Source organism: Hyperolius riggenbachi, chromosome 1 (assembly GCF_040937935.1).
Source record: "Hyperolius riggenbachi isolate aHypRig1 chromosome 1, aHypRig1.pri, whole genome shotgun sequence".
Taxonomy (NCBI): domain Eukaryota; kingdom Metazoa; phylum Chordata; class Amphibia; order Anura; family Hyperoliidae; genus Hyperolius; species Hyperolius riggenbachi.
Genome location: NC_090646.1, coordinates 478,089,077 through 478,111,732, shown reverse-complemented (window position 1 = coordinate 478,111,732; position 22,656 = coordinate 478,089,077). Strand labels below are relative to the sequence as shown.

Sequence of the window (22,656 nt, the reverse complement as noted above, 5' to 3'; positions counted from 1 at the left end):
CCTCTGCGCAGCACACTCCAACGTCGTCTTCCAGATCTTGTCGGCCGACCTCCTGCAATTGCAACCCCTCCTGCCCAAATTGCTCTGGGATTTGGGTTTCCGAGTCCTCTTCGGACTCGCCTCGTATTTCAGTGCGCGGTACATTTCCCACAGTTAACGGTTGTGAATCCAGGCACAACATTTCTGGCTGTTCCTCCATTGACCTTTGAAAGGTGGAAGTTTGTTGGGCTGGGAATAGCTCCTGCGAATACCCCATTGTGTCCTGAGGTAATTCATCGGACTGGTTATCTGGCAGTTGTGTGCGTGGTGTCGCTGCCGGTTGTGTCAGCTTTGTGCCCACTGGCTCCTTGTAACTGGCTGAGGACTCGGACCTCGTGCGTGATGTGCTGGTGCTGCTTAACCCACTGCTGGACGCTTGAGAGGTCATCCAAGTAATTATCTGGTCCTGTTCTTTTGGATTTGTGAGGGTTGTTGTCCTGGACAACATGGGTGGTATTGAGTGGGTTTTCTTGGGTGCTCCCCTGTGGCCTGTACGTGAACCGTCAGGGGAAACACCTCTTCCCTTGCCCCTCCCTCTTTCACCGGATTTCTTCCTCATTTCACTTATCCTTACAGTACACGCTGACTGGCAGCAGTACAGTGGCAGTACAGAAATGCTATACAGTACCACTATTCCCAGCAGCGACACAGAGCACAATGCTATACAGTGACGGGTGAGCGGTGTACCACTATTCCCAGCAGACACAGAACAGTGAACAGAATGCTATATAGTGTGGCTGAGCGAGCGGTGTACCACTATTCCCAGCAGACACAGAACAGTGAACAGAATGCTATATAGTGTGGCTGAACGAGCGGTGTACTACTGTTCCCAGCAGACACAGAACAGTACACAGAATGCTATATAGTGTGGCTGAGCGAGCGGTGTACCACTATTCCCAGCAGACACAGAACAGTGAACAGAATGCTATATAGTGTGGCTGAACGAGCGGTGTACTACTGTTCCCAGCAGACACAGAACAGTACACAGAATGCTATATAGTGTGGCTGAACGAGCGGTGTACTACTGTTCCCAGCAGACACAGAACAGTGAACAGAATGCTATATAGTGTGGCTGAGCGAGCGGTGTACCACTATTCCCAGCAGACACAGAACAGTGAACAGAATGCTATATAGTGTGGCTGAACGAGCGGTGTACTACTGTTCCCAGCAGACACAGAACAGTACACAGAATGCTATATAGTGTGGCTGAACGAGCGGTGTACTACTGTTCCCAGCAGACACAGAACAGTACACAGAATGCTATATAGTGTGGCTGAACGAGCGGTGTACCACTGTTCCCAGCAGACACAGAACAGTGAACAGAATGCTATATAGTGTGGCTGAGCGAGCGGTGTACCACTATTCCCAGCAGACACAGAACAGTGAACAGAATGCTATATAGTGTGGCTGAGCGAGCGGTGTACCACTATTCCCAGCAGACACAGAACAGTGAACAGAATGCTATATAGTGTGGATGAGCGAGCGGTGTACCACTATTCCCAGCAGACACAGAACAGTAAACAGAATGCTATATAGTGTGGCTGAGCGAGCGGTGTACCACTATTCCCAGCAGACACAGAACAGTGAACAGAATGCTATATAGTGTGGCTGAGCGAGCGGTGTACCACTATTCCCAGCAGACACAGAACAGTGAACAGAATGCTATATAGTGTGGCTGAGCGAGCGGTGTACCACTATTCCCAGCAGACACAGAACAGTGAACAGAATGCTATATAGTGTGGCTGAGCGAGCGGTGTACCACTATTCCCAGCAGACACAGAACAGTGAACAGAATGCTATATAGTGTGGCTGAGCGAGCGGTGTACCACTATTCCCAGCAGACACAGAACAGTGAACAGAATGCTATATAGTGTGGATGAGCGAGCGGTGTACCACTATTCCCAGCAGACACAGAACAGTAAACAGAATGCTATATAGTGTGGCTGAGCGAGCGGTGTACCACTATTCCCAGCAGACACAGAACAGTGAACAGAATGCTATATAGTGTGGCTGAGCGAGCGGTGTACCACTATTCCCAGCAGACACAGAACAGTGAACAGAATGCTATATAGTGTGGCTGAGCGAGCGGTGTACTACTGTTCCCAGCAGACACAGAACAGTACACAGAATGCTATATAGTGTGGCTGAACGAGCGGTGTACTACTGTTCCCAGCAGACACAGAACAGTACACAGAATGCTATATAGTGTGGCTGAACGAGCGGTGTACCACTATTCCAAGCAGACACAGAACAGTGAACAGAATGCTATATAGTGTGGCTGAGCGAGCGGTGTACCACTATTCCCAGCAGACACAGAGTGGCAGTAAACAGAATGCTATATAGTGTGGCTGAGCGAGGTACACAGAGTGGCAGTAAACAGAATGCTATATAGTGTGGCTGTGCAAGCGGTGTACTACTATTCCCAGCAGACACAGAGTGGCAGTAAACAGAATGCTATATAGTGTGGCTGAGCGAGGTACACAGAGTGGCAGTAAACAGAATGCTGAGCGAGCGGTGTACTACTATTCCCAGCAGCGACACACAATGACTGGGGGGGACCCTGGCTAGCGTGGCTGGAGCGCGAACTACCCTGCCTGCCTACCCAAAGCTAAACCCACAGACAAATGGCGGAGATATGACGTGGTTCGGGTATTTATTTACCCGAACCACGTGACAGTTCGGCCAATCAGAGCGCGTTCGGGTCCGAACCACGTGACCCGTTCGGCCAATCACAGCGCTAGCCGAACGTTCGGGGAACGTTCGGCCATGCGCTCTTAGTTCGGCCATATGGCCGAACGGTTTGGCCGAGCACCGTCAGGTGTTCGGCCGAACTCGAACATCACCCGAACAGGGTGATGTTCTGCAGAACCCGAACAGTGGCGAACACTGTTCGCCCAACACTAGCTGCAGCCTGTGCGAGCCTGGAAGACGTGCAAAAGGAGCTGGATCTGCCACGCCATCGGCTGATCCTTGACGTTCCGACTCGCTGGAACTCCACCCTGGCGATGTTGGAGCGTCTGGTTGAACAGAGGCGCGCTGTCAAACAGTACCTTGCCCTGGCCACTGTTTCCGCAGCTCAGAGAAGGGACAAGACCAGCAACATCCCGTCCATCGTCCCCGATGATGACTGGAGGCACATGCAGCAGGTGTGCTTTGTGCTGGCTCCCTTCCTGCAGGCCACAAACATGGTGAGCAGGGACCATGCTATGGTCTGCGAGTGGGTGCCCCTGGTTTCTCTGCTGAACAGGGCCCTCGATGCTTTGCTGGAACAGGGAGCGGCAGCCTTGGACCAGCAGGAGCGGCAACCAGCTGCGCAGTCCACCTCTGAGGGGGAGGAGGAGGAGGACTTGGTGGAGGTCCCTGACCTGGCTGCTGATGAGGGGGATCAGCACAGCGCAGCTGAGTTGGTGCGGGGGTGGAGAGAGGATGAGGCGGCAGAGGAGGAGGATGAGGACAGCACTGACGTCGATGTGCCAGCAGACGTGGCCCGCCTCTTCCCAATGGCAGCGCACATGCTGACGTGCCTGCGCAGGGACCCCAGGGTGATCCAGATGAAGCAGAGGGAGGAGATCTGGATCAGCATGATGTTGGACCCACGCCTCAAGGGGAAGTTGAGCCAGTTCCTGCCGCCTGCAGGAGGAGACCCAGCGCAACAAATAAGGAGCTTGCAGCAGGCCCTTGTTGAGCGCTTGGAGGAAGCCTTCCCCCAGCCTTCCGCCCCCACTGTCCAGCAGCCAGCACAGAGGCAGCAGCAGGTGCCTGCATCCAGCAGCAGCAAGCGCCCCACAGACCTGCTGTCTCTCAGCCACGAGCTCTACAGGACTGTAGAGGCTCCGGCAGCAGTGACTAGAGAGGAGATGCATGCAGCAGCATCCTCCTCCGGTCACAGCCAGCGCCTGACCCGCATGGTGGCTGACTACATGGGGTCGTACAGCGGGCTTGACAGCGATGCCCCTGTTGATCCCATGGAGTATTGGGTCAAGCGCATGGAGATCTGGAGCGAGCTGGCGCAGTACGCCCTGGAAGTGCTGTCCTGCCCCCCTTCCAGCGTGCTGTCCGAGCGCTGCTTCAGTGCAGCTGGTGGCGTGGTCACCGAGAAACGCTCACGTCTGTCTCACAAGTCTGTGGACAGACTGACGTTTCTCAAGATGAACCAGGCGTGGGTGGAAGGCGAGTTCCTGGCCCCTGTTGTCGGCGAGAGGGGGACATGAACTGGCTGCCGGAACCATCGTTAATGTGCCTTACCACCCTTTACCACCTCCTGGCTCCTGCTCACTAAGCCAGCCTGGTTCACTTTGACTATTACGTCGCCTGCAGCCACACATTTTACACCTACAGTGGGCTGCTGTGTACTGCCCTTCTGCTGTCTGTCTGTGTTTCCCACTGCCAGGGTACACAGCATTACCTTCTTCTGCTGCCACTCTGCCACCAGCTATTACGTCAAACAATAGCTATATTGGTTGTAAAACCAAAAACCAAAAAACCATTAAAAAAAAAAAAAGGTTTAATTTTTCTGAGGTGCCCGGGTTGAAAACTGTGTTGTCCCAGTTGTGTATTGGACACAATGTGGGCTGCACGACCGCTGTCTGGGACCTCCTGTTGTGTTTATTTACAGCCCTGGTATCACCGCTAGGTACCAGGGCTATTATGTCACGCTGCCTACCTGCTGCCACACTCACACTGCTCCTCCACACCTCCTCCTGCTGCTGCTGCTGCTGTCTGTCTGTGTTTCCCACTGCCAGGGTACACAGATGATTTACCTTCTGCTGCCACTCTGCCACCAGCTATTACGTCAAACAATAGCTGCTCGCCTACTCCTCCATTCCTCCTCCTGCTGCTGCTGTCTGTCTGTGTTTCCCACTGCCAGGGTACACAGCATTACCTTCTTCTGCTGCCACTCTGCCACCAGCTATTACGTCAAACAATAGCTATATTGGTTGTAAAACCAAAAACCAAAAAACCATTAAAAAAAAAAAAAGGTTTAATTTTTCTGAGGTGCCCGGGTTGAAAACTGTGTTGTCCCAGTTGTGTATTGGACACAATGTGGGCTGCACGACCGCTGTCTGGGACCTCCTGTTGTGTTTATTTACAGCCCTGGTATCACCGCTAGGTACCAGGGCTATTATGTCACGCTGCCTACCTGCTGCCACACTCACACTGCTCCTCCACACCTCCTCCTGCTGCTGCTGCTGCTGCTGTCTGTCTGTGTTTCCCACTGCCAGGGTACACAGATGATTTACCTTCTGCTGCCACTCTGCCACCAGCTATTACGTCAAACAATAGCTGCTCGCCTACTCCTCCATTCCTCCTCCTGCTGCTGCTGTCTGTCTGTGTTTCCCACTGCCAGGGTACACAGCATTACCTTCTTCTGCTGCCACTCTGCCACCAGCTATTACGTCAAACAATAGCTATATTGGTTGTAAAACCAAAAACCAAAAAACCATTAAAAAAAAAAAAAGGTTTAATTTTTCTGAGGTGCCCGGGTTGAAAACTGTGTTGTCCCAGTTGTGTATTGGACACAATGTGGGCTGCACGACCGCTGTCTGGGACCTCCTGTTGTGTTTATTTACAGCCCTGGTATCACCGCTAGGTACCAGGGCTATTATGTCACGGCGAGCTGCCTGCCTCATTGACTGCCTGCTGCCACACACTCATCCTCCTCCTCCTGCTGCTGAATTTACCTCCTGCTGTCTTTGTGTTTCCACTGCCAGGGAGCACATACAATGGCGCTTCCAACATGCGTGCGCCCACCAGCTATTTGTTACGCTCAAAAATAGCTGCATTTCTTTAAAAAAAAATTGAAAAGAGAAATACGTGAAGATGATGAAGAAGAAGATGAAAAAGAAGAAGAAGATAAAGAAGAAGAAGATGAAGAAGATGAAGAAGAAGAAGATGAAGAAGAAGATGAAGATGAAGATGAAGAAGAAGATGAAAAAGAAGATGAAAAAGAAGAAGAAGATGAAGAAGATGAAGAAGAAGAAGATGAAGAAGAAGAAGATGAAGAAGAAGAAGAAGAAGATGAAGAAGATGAAGAAGAAGAAGATGAAGAAGATGAAGAAGAAGAAGATGAAGAAGAAGAAGATGAAGAAGAAGAAGATGAAGAAGAAGAAGAAGAAGAAGATGAAGAAGAAGAAGATGAAGAAGATGAAGATGAAGAAGAAGATGAAGATGAAGAAGAAGATGAAGAAGAAGATGATGAAGAAGAAGAAGAAGAAGAAGATGATGAAGAAGAAGAAGAAGAAGAAGAAGAAGATATAGAAGAAGAAGATCTAGAAGAAGAAGAAAGATAAAGAAGAAGAAGAACAAGTATATACAGTAACACTACTGAACAAAATTTAGGACACAACTTCTCTTTCCACATTTTTTTTTTAAAGGAACATCCCCACATAATCACTTGCTGTTGTTACTTGGAAAAAAAGATGTTTCTTGCATCATTCACCCTCAAAACAAGTGTTGGAAGCTATTTAAGGCCAATTCGAATAGTCAGCTCGAATAGTGAGCTCGAATACCGACTCGAATAGTGAGCTCGAAGTCCGAGGTCGAATCGAATAGTAAAAATTATTCGACTCGAATATTCGACTGACCTCGAATAATTTACTATTCGAATTCGACCAAACTCGAATTTTAAATAGGGGTATTTGAGCATCACTAGTTGCCATTAATTACTCATTGATCCATGAAAATACCCAGTTTGTAAGAATTTCTCCTATGCATACTTTTCCTTCATTACATTTACCCTTCTAGAATCATTTTTTTAATTAATGCATTCTTTTATTTCCTCTGGGTGAAGGGCTCATAGCTGCACTTACGCTTCTGGAATGTGGTATGTTGGTATGTTTGAGATTCTGTATTGGAGTTTTATCTGTTGTGTGCAATCAGACTGCTGTTCCTTTGAACTAATGTGTACCATTCATTCAGGTGAATTACTTTTATTAGTGACATAGCTGGTCTTTGCGATCAACTTAACCCCCACCTAGGCACCTAACCTTAAAGGGAACCAGAGACTGCTGCTATTTATCCTCAAAGCAGCAAAGCAGAGCCACAAGGGGGCAGGCTTGGGCTTGAAAAGACATCACAGAAGACTGACTCAGCTATAATCATTCCGGGAAAAGCTAGACTGAATGCTCAGTCTGGGATTCTTATCAGGGCTGATAACAGGCAGATTTAGCAGAGCAGAATGAAATAGAGAGCATGGTAGGTGTTTACTGTCACGTTCCCATTGATATATATGGTAAAATACATGAGGGTGCTTCGTCTCTGGTTCTCTTTAAACGAGATGAAAAACTAACTATAACAAGTAACTTGTCTATATATCTTATCTAAAGTTTAGATAGTTTACACAGCAAATCTAGCTGCAAACAGCTTCAATTGAATATGTTTATTTTTTCCTGTGATACAATGACAGCAGCCATGTTGTTTGTAAACATTACACACAGCACTCAGCCTGTGAAAAAAACCTAATCCCCCCTCCTCCTCCCCTCTGCCTCTGAAATCTCTGGCTAGTAATACCTCCCCCTCCTCCTGCCTAGACTGAGCTCCCATGATCTCTTGCTACTGTCTGAAAATGCCAAGGCTCTCTGAAAACCTGTGGGCAAGGCTTGTTTAGTTTATAGGGAATTAGAGTATTAAAACAAAAAGAAAAAAGTATTTGGCTTGAGGAATGCTCTATAAACAACAGGAAAAGAACACAATTATGCAATGAGTAAAAGTTCATCTCAGATCCACTTTAAGCCCCCCTCCCCAACTTTAATCCCCAAGCTAATCTGAGCACCCGCAAGCTGCAGCTACTAATAGCGGGCACACAAATTTGTTTGGATTATTTTTAGTTCTAGGCCAGGGGCTGCAAGCCACAAAGCGACCTTACATTTGATGGGGAGGGGTGGGGGGGGGGTGCGGACCAGTGTAGGTAGCTGATGCATTACCCCTCCCCTTCATACTGAAAACAAAATGTGTTCCCCAGTTCAGTTAGCCAATGAGCTTTCCCCATTATAGGTAGCCAGGTGTGCCCCCGGTATAGCAGCCTCCTCCTGCAGTATGGGTAGCCAGGTGTACCCCCAGTATAGCAGCCTCCTTCCTGCAGTAGCAGTATGGGTAGCCATGTCTGCCTCTAGTATAGCAGCCACCGTATGAAATATAGATAGCTGTTTGTGCCCCCATATGGAAGCCCCCTCCTGCAGTATAGGTAGCCATGTGTGCCCTGTATGGAAGCCCCCTCCCCAGTATAGGTAGCCTCATCTCATGTACCCAATATGGCAGCCCCTTCCCCAATATAGGTAGTCACATGTACCGCATATGGCAGCCCTCTCCCCAGTATAGGTAGCCATGTATGCCCCATATGGCAGCCTGATGCAGGGTTGAATTCCTCTCCCTGTAGAGATGTGAGCGGAGCTTAATGACAAGTTACTCACCCAATAACAGCATCCAGCGCTGATCTCCATGACAACAGTGGCATCATGTGACACTCTGGCACGTACTTATGGCGGGTCACATGACTGGCCTAGGAGATCCGTGCTGGAAGTTGTAACTGGGGGAGTAATCTGTCATTATGCTCCACCCGCAGCTCTGCAGGGAGGGAGGGAAGTGAGGAGATTGAATCCTGCCCACAGTGCCTGCATTGGGGCTGGGTATGGCCTGCGGGCCATAGTTTGCCCACCTCTGCTCTAGACTCTTGGTTTTCTATGTTGAGGGAGGGGAACTCGGTGGTGATCATGCACGGCAGTCATGACACCTAGGGGTGTATGCACTCAACTCTGTTCAGCAGAATAATATGCTTAAAGAGACTCTGTAACAAATTGTTTATCTTTATTTCTTCTATGCTATAAGTTCCTATGCCTTTTCTAATGTGGTCTGGCTTACTGCAGCTTTTCCTAATTGCACAGTAGCTGTGTTATCTCTGTTATATGATCTAATCTTCTCTCTACAGTCGGCACAGTCAGGCTGAGGCAGTCAGACTGGAATGTGCAGGGCTGCTTGTGATTAGCTAGAAGCTGTACACACCCCCTGCAGGCTCTGTGTGACTAACACACTCTGCTTAGCTGAGCCTATTAGAAGCTGGTTAGTTTGTTTGTAAACACTGCCTAAAACTGGCAATTACAAGCCAGGTTTGCAGCAGAGAATGGCAGAAACAGCACAGAGGGGACCAGGAGCACATAATGAATAGAATGGTATGCTTTTTATTGTAAGAATTTCAGAGTACAGATTCTCTTTAAAGTTCTACTGCATGATAAGTAGAGCAGAACGCAATACATTACGGTGCATGCATTAGGCTCTACTCTTCGTGCATAAGACTTCACACACGTAATTTTGCTTAATGCATTTTAGTGCACACACGCCTACTGTGGTAAACATTTCTTTATTTTAAGATGCTTTTCTTCCAGATCTGCTTTCACATTCTAACTGAGTGTTCTCAGAAGGAGCTCAGATAATTGCATATAGGTCACTGTTATCAGAAGAACCACTCTAAATTAGGAACCAAAACTCTCTAGCTACAAATGTCTTGCAAAGCTCGGTAGCTATACGGAAGCAAAGCCTTCTGATCTGACAGCTTCCATAGGACTCGCTCTGCTTCTGATAACAAGGTGAGGGTGAGCACATTCTCATTATCTCAGCTAAGATTTGTACATTTAGGACCATTAAGATAGAATAAGTCATACACTTTGTAAAGTCTATATACTGGAATCTAATATATGTATGTTTTTAAATACTAATATTCCTTTTAGTTTGGAGATTGTTTACCTGTTCCTGTGGGGGGTGAGTAACAGAACAATTACTCAGGCGTACGTTAAAAAGGGGCGCTGGGAAAAAAGGGCGCCGGGTTTTTAACGATAAGCATGGATAACGTTTAAAAATGTATTGTACTGTATTTCGTTTAAAATTAATGTTTTTTAAAGTTATAAATCATTAAATAATGTGCATTAAATCGGCAATTGTAAAAACGTTAATCTTTCGTTTAAATAGTGAAACGTATAATAACGTTTAAAAAAAAATTACTAAGTAACCCTCCCTGTACCTACCCCTAACCCCTAGACCCCCCTGTTGATGCCTAAACCTAAGACCCCCCCTGTTGGTGCCTAAGTAACCCTCCCTGTACCTACCCCTAACCCCTAGACCCCCCTATTAGTGCCTAAACCTAAGACCCCCCTGTTGGTGCCTAAACCTAAGACCCCCCTGTTAGTGCCTAAACCTAAGACCCCCCTGTTGGTGCCTAAACCTAAGACCCCCCTGTTAGTGCCTAAACCTAAGACCCCCCTGTTGGTGCCTAAACCTAAGACCCCCCTGTTGGTGCCTAAACCTAAGACCCCCTGTTGGTGCCTAAACCTAATACCCCCCTGTTGGTGCCTAAACCTAAGACCCCCCTTTTGGTGCCTAAACCTAAGACCCCCTGTTGGTGCCTAAACCTAAGACCCCCCTGTTGGTGCCTAAACCTAAGACCCCCCCTGTTGGTTTTTTCGTTTAAAAATAATGGAAAAAAAAAATAAAAAAAAAAAGTACTGTTTTTTGTTTAAAAATAATGTTTGGAAAAAATATTGTACTGTTTTTCGTTTAAAAATAATATTTAAAAATGTATAAATCATTAAATAATGTGTAATCATGAGAAACAGTAATAAAACATTAAGTCTCCGGGCGCCGCTTTTAAAACGTTAGTTTTCTCCGGCGCCCTTTTTTCCTATCGGGCGCCCATTAAACGATATTTATTATAGGAGTGAATGGCGGCGCCCGATTTGTCCACTAGCCTCAGGCGCCCGAATTTACTGTTTCCGCCGGAGTCTACCTATTTGTTACGATGTAGTAAAAAGCAAACCTAAATCGGAAAAAAAAGGATGATATAATGAATTGTATGTATAGTACGGAGAATTAATAACACATTAGTAGCAAAGAAAAGAGTCTTGTATTTTTATTTTCCGTTATATAGCTTGTTTTAAATAACATTGCATCATACTGTCACAGTTGTAGTTTTAAAAGCACACCCTGCCTTTTAAGCTATAAAACAAAACAGAAATATTGACCCTTTGAACTTTCCTGCAGTAAAACCTTATCTCAAGCTGTCTCTTAGGCCTGGTGCACAACGAAACCCGCTAGCAGATCAGCAAAATGCTAGCAGATTTTAAAACACTTTTTGTTATTTTTCTGCAGCGTTTCAGCTAGCATTTTGCGGTTTTGTGAAGCGTTTTTGGTGTAGTAGATTTCAGATATTGTTACAGTAAAGCTGTTACTGAACAGCTACTGTAAGAAAAACGCCTGCAAAACCGCTCTGAACTGCCAATTTTCAGAGCGGTTTGCGTTTTTCCTATACTTAACATTGAGGCAGAAACGCATCCGCAATCCAAAAAAATGCCTCACCCCAGGAGTATGCGTTTCTGCAAAACGCCTCCCGCTCTGGTGTGAACCACCCCATTGAGATACATTAACCAAGCGGATCCGCAGCCGCAAGCAGCTGCAGAAACGCTGAAAAAGCCGCTCGGTGTGCACCAGCCCTTACTGTTTCTTGGCTGTTTAAGTGCTTTAGAAAACAGTACTGTATTCAATTCAGTGGGTTGAATAGCTCAGAGAAGCTCCTTTGAATAAATATTGACTGAAGGTTTTTTTAAACTCTTCCTGTACAGGAAAACAATATGAGACGCTTTTCTTTGCTAATAATGTTCTATTTCTTAGCCTTTGTCCTACACATATAATTCATTATCTCATACGTTTATTTTCGCTTCAAGTTTGCTTTAAGTACAGTAATGGTCCAATAGAGGGGCCCATCAACTATACAGTCTTGATTGTACAATTTACCACTTTGATGCAATATGAAGGTCTACCTATAGGTTTAACGGTTCTGCCCTTCTACTTCCTATTGTAGATTTAGTAAGATTGTACAATCAATATTGTATAATTAGTGGGCCCCCTTACCCATCTATCTATTTTAAAGTAAAGAGTTTGTATCAGATTACCTGGACTTTCATTACAGATTGAATGCCCACCTGTGCTGGTGATAAAGAGATTACCAAAGAAGATCCACACAACTATGGGGGGTAAGGCAGTGATTTTTGGGTTTTTTTTTGGAGGGGGGCAGTTAGACAGGTTTTGAGATTCAAAAGTGCTAAGAAATACAATATTTGAAAATGTAATTAACATTATTGCCCTCATCCCTAATGTGACTTGTGCAAGTATTTTAGACAGCGGATGCATTTCTCACAGAACGAATCTGCTAGGGACTCCAACTGGACACTGCATTGTGTGCTCTTGGACAATTGTGATGTGAACCTAGCCTTAATGTGTACTGAAATAATTCTAAGAAGGCTATTAGCACATCTGCTGATTTTTGTCCATTCACAGGAAATAAGCCACATGTGCCAAAATTAACTAAAAGAAAAACATTTTTTTTCTTGCCTAAAATAGTGGCCACTTGACTTTTAGTCAGATTTTTAGAGCCAGTTCGTACAGCTTTTTTGGGACTGACAATGAACGAGGCAGGGCTTTTCGGCATCCGTTAGCGCGCCGCGGCTTGGTGCGCCTATAGCAGAAATGCTATAGTCCCTGCATGGGTTATTCAGGAAAACGGCCATGGCCGGACCCCAAATTACTTCTCCCGATTTGCTATGACTCGAAGTGGGAATGTTCTGCTGGGGTGTGCTGTCTTGGAGCCAAAGGAAAAGCTAAGCAACATAAATAAGTGGCATCCTTCTTATTTTTATATGGCTGCAACACACTGTGTTAGAGCTATCATTATTATTTAGTATTTGTATAGAAACCAACATAGTTCACAGCGCTGTACAGAGTATATTGTCTTGTCACTTCCCTGTCCCTCAGAGGAGCTCACACTCTAATCCCTACCATAGTCATATGTCTACGTATGTATGTATGTAGGCATCGTAGTGTATAGATGCATATTGTGGCATTAAATCTGTTCTTGCTATTCACAGGCTGCTGCAATATCATCTGGATATTTGTACATGTAACGCATTTGATTGGTGAGTACACAGTTGTACATTTATTGGGATATTCAGTGCAGGCTATGACAAGGAATAACTGTACCGTATTTCCTAATTTTAAACCTAGCTCAACTTCTACAAGTCTGAAAAGTCACTGGTCGTAACAAATTCAATGAAGAAGACATAGATATCAGCTTCTGTCTGTTGTAGAAATGGAAATACAATTAAAACTGTTTAGAATATGTATTCTGCAGCAGTGTGGTGTAAGACCTTCCAGATCTGCCTGGCTTTCAGTCCCACTGCCCCAATCTCCACTGCAGTCTTCACCCTATGTGGCTCATCCCTGCTCAGCCTTGGAAGACTTTATACAATGTTCCAGCACATGGGTACACCCAGGCATTTAGTGCGCAAGGTATAGGAACTGAAGGATTGAAGGCAGAAGTATTACCGCACCTTACTGGGCAGGGCAAGATAGGAAACAGCCTAAAGTCATACACAGATGTCAGTTGATCATCAATCCAATGGGATGGGGTGCAGATGGACAAACTCAAGGTCAGGAAAGCCAAGGGTCAAAACACAGAAGAATCTGAGGCCAGGCAAAGGTATAGTCACTAAAACCAGAGATCAGTACAGGCAGCAGTCCAAACAGGGTCACCAAGTTAATCAAGGTCACAACCACAAATCAACCCAATTTACACCTTAGCAGCTAATTTCACAGTAACTAATGCTATCAAAGGCAAAGTACACAGGCCAGGGGCAGAGCTTTTTTGGGGATGGGAAAATTCAGGCGGGATAACAAGTACCAGTGGCTCATAGGCTGCCAAAGCAACAGAGTAGCCACTCACAACTATATTCAAATTTCCCAGCTAGAGGTGTGCTTGCTGCTCAATAAAATACCACCGTATCTCACGTCTAGAGCTACCACCCACACAGATATTCATGCAAGGGAGCACCGCAAGTGATGGACACTTGCAGGCGGCGGCAAGAATCCAGCAAATAAACAGAAAAGTAGTTCACTATACTGATATCAGTTGTTCATGTGAAATACTCTTTTTGTCTGACTTCACTGTCAACTGTCTAACCTCATTCACCACTTCAGCCTAAACTTTTCAATACTGGTTCCTTTTAAAATTACTCCATAGGACTTTTCATAGTATGTAAACATTGCTGGCATTGCTATCCTACATCAGCCTAACAATTTGATAGAATGTCTCACAAAAGCTCATTCAAAGTCATGTAAGCAAATGTTACTAAGAGAGTGCAACCATCTGACTGATAACAGTGACAGGCTTACTATCAATGTCCTCATTATTGTATCTGAATCAGCAGCTAACCACTTGTCACTCATGAAGCCTGGTATAGCCAGGAGGGCTGAGTCAACCTTTGCTGGCCTTCGCCATACTAGCCATATCAGCCCACATGGTACATGATTTGGTGGCGGTGTATGAGTGGGGTGACCAAGCCTCCCCCTCTCCTACAGAGTCCTTACCTATATCATGGACAAGGGGCTCTTCCCTACCTACGGTAACCAGGAGGAGGTGGGGGTGATAAGTCCTAGGGGCTTATGTTGGAAATTGGGAGCCCCCTCTAATAAGAGGACCCCCAGATGTCCTGCTCCTTCCAGATAAATTGGTAGAGACAGTCACTTTTAACACTATACCTTCATGTTAAAAAAATAGAAGAATAAAGTTCCTTCTTCTTTTACTTGTTTCTTCTCCTTTAAATCTTGATTTAAGTGACCTATGGTCACCACCGGTGCCACTCTGGCAACCACCCATTGCTCTGCCAAAGCCCGCCAGGAGAAGACGCCACATGTCACTTCTTCTGCCGTCTCTCCGGCTATACTGTTCAACGAGCCACGGCAAAGCATCTGACTCATGAAAATCCTCCTCAAGCTCCCTGTGTTTTCATCTGATAAATGCTGCCAGGTTTTCAAATGGCAGACACTGGAGGTCACACTTGCCACCAAACCTAATGGAATGGCTGAGTGAAATTGCAAAGACTCAACAGCTAGAGGAATTAACTAAGTCAATCAGGGGACAGGGTGATCAATATAGAGCCACATGGAAAAACTGGTGTGAGTTTAGTACCTTGGAGGAATATAAATGATAGATGGGTCGAGAGTAACCCTCTAGTCTAAAAATGGTAGCGAGGGATAAAATAAGATGTGGAAAATATGGGTTACACCTGGATAGAGATATAGAATATGCTCTCTGGGAGGGTATGTCATATACGCAAGCAAAATGTATAGACAGGTGGAGGACTGGAAAGTGAGAAGGATCCCCCTTTTTTTCTTCTTCTTCTCTCTCTTTTCTTTCTTTCTTTGTATGTGAGGAAGAGGTGGAAGGAGGATAGAATGGGACGGATATATGAGTTTGAATGTCTTAATCTATAGGTGAAACTAAGGTGCTAGCGCCGGCGGTATAATTTTGGTGCATTTAGATCCCTACCTAGCAAGGTCTGGATCAACTTTGTGCACAGGATGTAAAACATAATGCTAAGAGAATTTTGCCTGGGTCTTTTATGATAATTGTATGAAGCTTTAAATTGGAAGTTGCAAAATACCACTTTTATGTATTGCCTTTTGTATGGTTTGTACATATTACTTATTTGTATTGCTGTTAGAAAAAAAAATGTTTACAAAAAAATAAAGTCTATAAAAAAAAAGAAAATCCTCCTCAAGCAGGCGGAAACACTCATTCATAAATCTAAAACTAAAACTATAAAAAGGCAATGCTCGATGTAACCATAGCCCCAACCCTTCCTAAACTAGTCGTGGGAACTTTTGTTTAATCTCGGTTTTGGAAGGAGTAATGAACCGAAAAACATAATTGAAATGGTATAATCTTGGTCTTGGGGGAAGGTCAGTACTGAAATATTTCCCTTTTATTTCATATATATTAGCTCCTGGTAGTGCTAAAGTTCCCTTGATGCTTGGTAGATATTTTTATTCAAGCCTTTTAGAACGATTCAAAGCTTGACCGTTGTAAGGAATTTTGGTTCTGGGGAAAATATACCGGTAAGTATTGTGTTCACTTGTGTGTTATGGAAATTGTTGAGGAAATAGCACATCACAACTGTGTGAACGACAGCTGTAAACGGATAAAATAACACATATCTCTTGTAGGTTGTTCGGAAGCATCTCCCCCAATACTCACTGTGTCACCTGACTACGGAGTGCATCTAAAAGGAAAATCGCTGACTCTGACGTGTAATGTCTTTAATGATTACAGCAATAAACAGTTTTCTTTCTATAAGGATTCAAAGAGCATCTTCCAGTCTGATAAAACATATAACTATAAAATACAAACGCTTGATTACACCCATGGAGGAAGATATACCTGTCAGTACTGGGAAGCTGGCTACATATCTCCTATAAGTGAAGGAATCCTTATAACTGTATCAGGTGAGGTGACTTATATGCTTTACTCTGAAATGGTATCTGTTATTGGATTAAATAACATGGCTTATTTCTCGGTTGATCTTCCTATAACCACAAAAAAATGAAATTTTCACGGATTTACTGGCTGTTACAAAAAAATAAAACATTGTTAAAAATTAAACGGTAGTTCCACATAATTATTAATCACTTTTTACATAAAGCCATTGCTCCTATATTTTCCAAGTCTAACACGTTAATACTTTTGTTCTCTTTAGGCAACAGCAGCTAAGGGAAGCTGTATGGCTGATATTGTGGTGAAACCCCTTCCACAGTGTGATGTCATGACCATGTTCCTCCTGACAGTTTTCTGTCTGTGGACCTTGTTGCATTGTGGGAAATAAAAGTTTTTTTTAACTGCCAGGCAACTAGTATCTCCCTCTGTGCATGGAACTCTCAGTAATGAACATTCTGTACAGTACACCTGGCAAAACTGAAGATGTCACCCCCATCCCACATTTTAGAATGTAAATCAGGTAGAGAAAATATTTTACACTAGCCACATAATCTACATGTGAATATTGTAAAAAAAAAAAAAGCAATTTTATTAATTATTCACTACAGTTCCTCTTTAATTAGGTAATCTGCAGTGCTGCTCGGATACCATTTTTCACTGTCTGGAACTAATTCGGATTCGGATACCCCTCTATCCAATCCGGGTCGGATATCTGTATCAAAAATGTTTCAATCCGAATCCGGGTTGGATATCCGACCACAATATCCGACGGATTCGGATATCCGGGTGGAAAACCGGAAGTGGCCTTTAAATTGCTTTAAAAACTTTTTTTAGGTTATAGGAGGCATGTAGCATCATTATTTTGTAAAGGGAAACACTAATTGATGATGTGGGGACTTAAAATCCCCCCCTCCCCCCCCCCCCCCCCCCCCAAAAAAATGTAAATTAACATCAGGAGTCAGGACTAGGTTCCAGGAAGCGGTGTTGGTACCACGGCGCAGGTAAAACATTAAAAAAAGGAGAGGTTCCAGGAAACGGTCGTATTGCCGCAGTTGGGGCCTAACCACAACTTGGACAGCACAAACACCTCCAAAAAAAATTACACAGCTATTGTGTTCGGAGAATCGCTATGGCACCTGGTACCACGGCACAGGTAAAACATTAAAAAAGGAGAGGTTACAGGAAGCAGTCGTACTGCCGCAGTTGGGGCCTAACCACAACTTGGACAGCACAGACACCTCCAAAACAATTACACAGCTATTGTGTTCATATAATCGCTATGGCACTTAGTGTTGGTACCATGGCACAGGTAAAACATTAAAAAAGGAGAGGTTCCATGAAGCGGTCGTACTGCCGCAGTTGGGGCCTCCCCACAACTTGGAAAGCACAGACACCTCCAAAAAAAATTACACAGCTATTGTGTTTACATAGTTCACCATGGCACTTAGTGTGTTGGTACCACGGCTGTAAAAAAAATTTGAACCTGGCTTAATGAAGATGGAGTCAGGGTTGTGGTGGTAAAGGGTGGTGAAGCAGGCATAGTGATTCCCACTCAGCCACTTCATTTCCCCCTCTTGCCAACAACAGGGGCCAGGAACTCACCAACCGCCCAAGCCTGGTTCATTTTTTAAAAAGTCAGTCTGTCCACAGTCTGGGTGGACAGACAAGAGCGCTTCTAAGTGACCACGGCACCGGCCACACTGAAGCACCTTTCTGACATCACGCTGGAAGGCGGGCAGGACAGCACATCCAGGGTGTACTGCGTAGTGTTAGGTGAACAGTGTTCGCCACTGTTCGGGTTCTGCAGAACATCACCCTGTTCGGGTGATGTTCGAGTTCGGCCGAACACCGTCAGGTGTTCGGCCAAACCATTCGGCCACATGGCCGAACTAAGAGCGGATGGCCGAACGTTCCCCGAACGTTCGGCTAGCGCTGTGATTGGCCGAACGGGTCACGTGGTTCGGACCCGAACGCGCTCTGATTGGCCGAACGGTCACGTGGTTCGGGTAAATAAATACCCGAACCACGTCATATCTCCGCCATTTGTCTGTGGGTTTAGCTTTGGGTAGGCAGGCAGGGTAGTTCGCTCTCCAGCCACGCTAGCCAGGGTCCCCCCCAGTCATTGTGTGTCGCTGCTGGGAACAGTAGTACACCGCTCGCTCAGCCACACTATATATAGCATTGTTTACTGCCACTGTGTACCTCGCTCAGCCACACTATATATAGCATTGTGTTTACTGCCACTCTGTGTACACGGCTCAGCCAGACTATATAGCATTGTGTGTACTGCCACTGTGTACCTCGCTCAGCCACGCTATATATAGCATTGTGTTTACTGCCACTCTGTGTACACGGCTCAGCCAGACTATATAGCATTGTGTGTACTGCCACTGTGTACCTCGCTCAGCCACGCTATATATAGCATTGTGTTTACTGCCACTCTGTGTACACCTCTCAGCCAGACTATATAGCATTGTGTGTACTGCCACTCTGTGTACACGGCTCAGCCAGACTATATAGCATTGTGTGTACTGCCACTCTGTGTACACCGCTCAGCCAGACTATATAGCATTGTGTGTACTGCCACCCTGTGTACACGGCTCAGCCAGACTATATAGCATTGTGTGTACTGCAACTCTGTGTACACCGCTCAGCCAGACTATATAGCATTGTTTACTGCCACTCTGTGTACACGGCTCAGCCAGACTATATAGCATTGTGTGTACTGCCACTCTGTGTACACCGCTCAGCCAGACTATATAGCATTGCGTACTCTGCCAGTCAGTGTGTATATTGCTGGGATCAGTAATACTCCACTCACCGCCAACCACTATATGAGCTCACCATGAGTTCCTCAGAGACCTCCGCTGTGAGCAGCACTCCCAGCAACAGCCAACGCCCCACGCAAGCTATAACATCCACCCAGTAGCCAGTGGTCAGCAGCAGCCCTCCCCGGAGGAGAACGTTGTGTCAATCGGTCCGTCGCCAGAGCGATTAATGAGGGCTGCCATTGAGGAGATGATGGGGCCTGATGTGGAGGAGGAGGTCTGGCTCAGGCCAGCATCCCAAGTTAATGTTGAGGACGATGAGGGGTCTGTGTCTGGGGATGTTGGGGTGGCAGAGGTGGTGGGTGGCTCAGACTCAGTAGAAGAGTTGTATGATGAGGATGATGATCGGGACCATCTGTATGTGCCTCAGAGTCCGACCCCGGAAAACATGTTGTATCGTGTGTTTAGGTACTAAAATCTGCGTTTCCACTTCCCAGTACTGCCCGCAGTGCCCGGGTCCACGGATCCATATAATTTTTTGGGCAGCACTATCAAACTGTGGTACTATGAGTGAGTTGCCATGGTCCTTCTGTGCTGCCTGTCACACTCACCGTCTGTCTGCAGATGGATTGTTCAACACAGCTACGCCATCTGACATGTAGTCCTGGACCTTGACCATCTTCTCCAGGCGATTGGTGTTGGAGGACGTGGAACTGCCCGATTGCTGTTCTGTGGGCTGCTGCATGGGTGTCAGAAAATGTTCCCACTCCAAGGACACTGCCAATACCATTCCCTTTTCGGCACTAGCAGCAGCTTGTGTTTTTTGCTGCCCTCCTGGTCCTCCTGGGTTTGCTGAAGTCAGTCTGTCGGCGTACAACTGGCTAGAGAAGGAGGAGGATGTCAATCTCCTCTCTAAAGTCTCCATCCTCAAGGGCCTGCTGGAATTGTTCCATTTTTGACCTGTCTGACACTTTCTTTAATCAGTTTTTTAACATTGTGTTTGTATAAACTGGGTATAAACCCAGTAATTGGTGTTGTCCAGATTCCAGAATAATGAATAATAATGAATAGTGAATAATGCGCGGGCCGCGTTCAATGCAGTCTAGCATGAATTGAGCCATGTGTGCCAGAGAGTCCTGCCAGACTCCTCTGTCTTCATGTTCTTGTGAGCGTTGTGATTGTTGTGATGCACCATATTCGTCACCAGCATCACTTTCTTCCTCTTCTGCTGTCCATTCCCGCTAAATTGTGGAAGTCCAACGTGCACCGCTCTGTCCCTCGGCAGTGGGGGCATCCAATTCCTGCTCCAACTCCAGCTGTTCCTCGTCCTGTTCTTTGTCATAGCTGGGACCAGCATTTCCTGAGGCAGGTTGCCTGATGTTGGTATCATCACGCTGATCGTTTTCATCTTCAGAATCCCCCACTTGCATCATGCCAGCGGTTTCCATCTTCAACATTGATTTCTTCAGTAAACACAGCAGTGGTATTGTAATGCTGACTGTAGAGTTGTCACTGCTCAGTCACGCAACGTGGATTGCTCAAAATTTTGGAGGACTTGGCAGAGATCCAACATGGTGGCCCAATCAGATCCACAGAAGCTTGGTAGCTAGCTGCTGGAATGCGCCTCGGCACTGCGCAAAAGCGTGCTAGCATGTGCAGCGTAGAATTCCAGCGCGTAGGGAGGGACATCACCCAGCAAGCGATGGTGCGCTAGATTAAAGCGCTCCTGCATCTCTTGGTGAGTCCTTCAGAAGCGGTACTGGACTTTTAACAATGTTTTTTTTTTTTCCTTCAACAGAAGATCTGACACGTTGAAGTGAGGAGGACGCCGCCGACCCCGACACCAAGCTGAACCCCGGCGAACTCCAAGCAGAGGATCTTCAGGAACCCTCAAGGCTTTGAGCAAGCTGAGGAGGATCAGCAGTCCCGACGAGACCTCTCCTCATATGCGACTGAGTGCAGTGGAGCTCCCCAGAACAACCTCTCAGTTGTCACTTTGTCACTGGTCACTTTGTCATTTTGTCACTTGTCACTTTGTCACTTGTCACTTTGTCACTTGTCACTTTGTCATTTTGTCACTTTGTCACTTGTCACTTTGTCACTTGTCACTTTGTCACTTGTCACTTTGTCATTTTGTCACTTTGTCATTTTGTCACTTTGTCACTTTTCACTTTGTCACTTGTCACTTGGTCACTTGTCACTTGGTCACTTGGTCACTTGTCCAGATGATCTCGGTACACCTCCTGCGATTCAAATTCCTGCACACATTGCTCTGGGATTTGGGTGTGATGAATGATGCATCTAACTGGCCACCGGAGGCAATTAAGGCCTTCAAAACATTGAAAGCAGCTTTCTGTTCCGCCCCCATTTTGCGTCATGTTGAGTTGTTGACGTCATGTTCATCCTCGGCCTCGCCTTGCATTTCAGTGCGAGGTGCATTTTCCACAGAAAAAGGTTGTGAATCCGGGCACAACATTTGTGGCTGTTCCATTGACCTTTCACAGGTAGATTGTGGGGGTGGGAATAGCTCCTCCGAATAGCCCATTGTGTCCTGAAAACTACTCATTGCATTGCTTTGCGCACACATTTTTTTGTCCTCATGCAAGGCCTGAGTTGCACCTGAAAGCGTGGCCTTCTCCTCCTGCACCTCCTCCTGTTCCATCACGTCTGCTGCTGCTGGGTTAGCGTTGACGCCCGGTCCCTGTTTATTGAACCTCTTATCTTTATTACATTTATGACTGCATGGCGGTAAAAAGCATGCTATCCGCACGCTTCTTGTCCTCATGCAAGGCCTGGGTTGTTGTGTCTCAAAAAGCATGGCCTTCTCCTCCTGCGCCTGCTCCTGTTCCATCACGTGTGCTGCTGCTGCTGGGTTAGCGTTACCGGTCCCTTTTCCTGGAACCTCTTCTCTGTATTACATTTATGACTGCATGGCGACAAAAAGCATGTTACCTGTGCAAAGAAACATGACATTTTCCACATTTAAAAGACAGTTTTTCCTTTGAAACTTTACAATCTATTTTCTCAAAAACTATAAGCTCTTTTTCAAATATTTTTTTTCCTCTTGTACCCACTCCCAAGGTGCACATACCCTGCTAATTTGGGGTATGTAGCATGTAAGGAAGCTTTACAAAGCACAAAAGTTCGGGTCCCCATTGACTTCCATTATGTTCGGCGTTCGGCGCGAACACCCGAACATCGCGGCGATGTTCGGCGAACGTTCGCGAACCCGAACATCTAGGTGTTCGCCCAACACTACTACTGCGCCAGCTTGCTCCAGATATCCAGGTGCTAGGTGCTTGACCCAGTACTCCAAGGGGTCCACAGGGGTGTCGGTGTCAAGCCCGCTGTAGGACCCCATGTAGTCGGCCACCATCCGGTTCAGGTGCTGGTTCTGGCTTTGAGAGATGGATGCTGCTGCAGGGACCTCTGTAGGCAGCGGTACTGGTGTGGTGTAGAGCGCCTTTGTCAGAGACAGCAGGTTTGTTGGGCGCCTGCTGTTGCTGGATGCAGGCACCTGCTGCTGTGCTGGCTGGACTG

The 22,656-nt window shown here is 46.1% G+C and overlaps 1 protein-coding gene across 6 annotated transcripts in view; it reads left to right on the top strand.

Moving 5' to 3' along the window:
* Positions 1-22,656, top strand: part of LOC137554713 (uncharacterized) — a 91,590-nt gene that overhangs the window by 12,840 nt on the left and 56,094 nt on the right. For 2 of the 6 annotated variants that reach the window (XM_068271523.1, XM_068271518.1), the window contains exons 1-4: positions 8,839-9,203; positions 11,990-12,053; positions 12,945-12,992; positions 16,081-16,359. In XM_068271523.1, coding sequence (XP_068127624.1) covers positions 9,192-9,203; positions 11,990-12,053; positions 12,945-12,992; positions 16,081-16,359 — 403 coding nt within the window. In that variant the 5' untranslated portion in view covers positions 8,839-9,191. Of the gene's footprint in view, positions 1-6,829; positions 6,863-8,838; positions 9,204-9,416; positions 9,624-9,758; positions 9,790-11,989; positions 12,054-12,944; positions 12,993-16,080; positions 16,360-22,656 lie in introns of those variants that run through there. The other 4 variants (XM_068271521.1, XM_068271519.1, XM_068271522.1 and 1 more) reach the window with 4 other exon arrangements.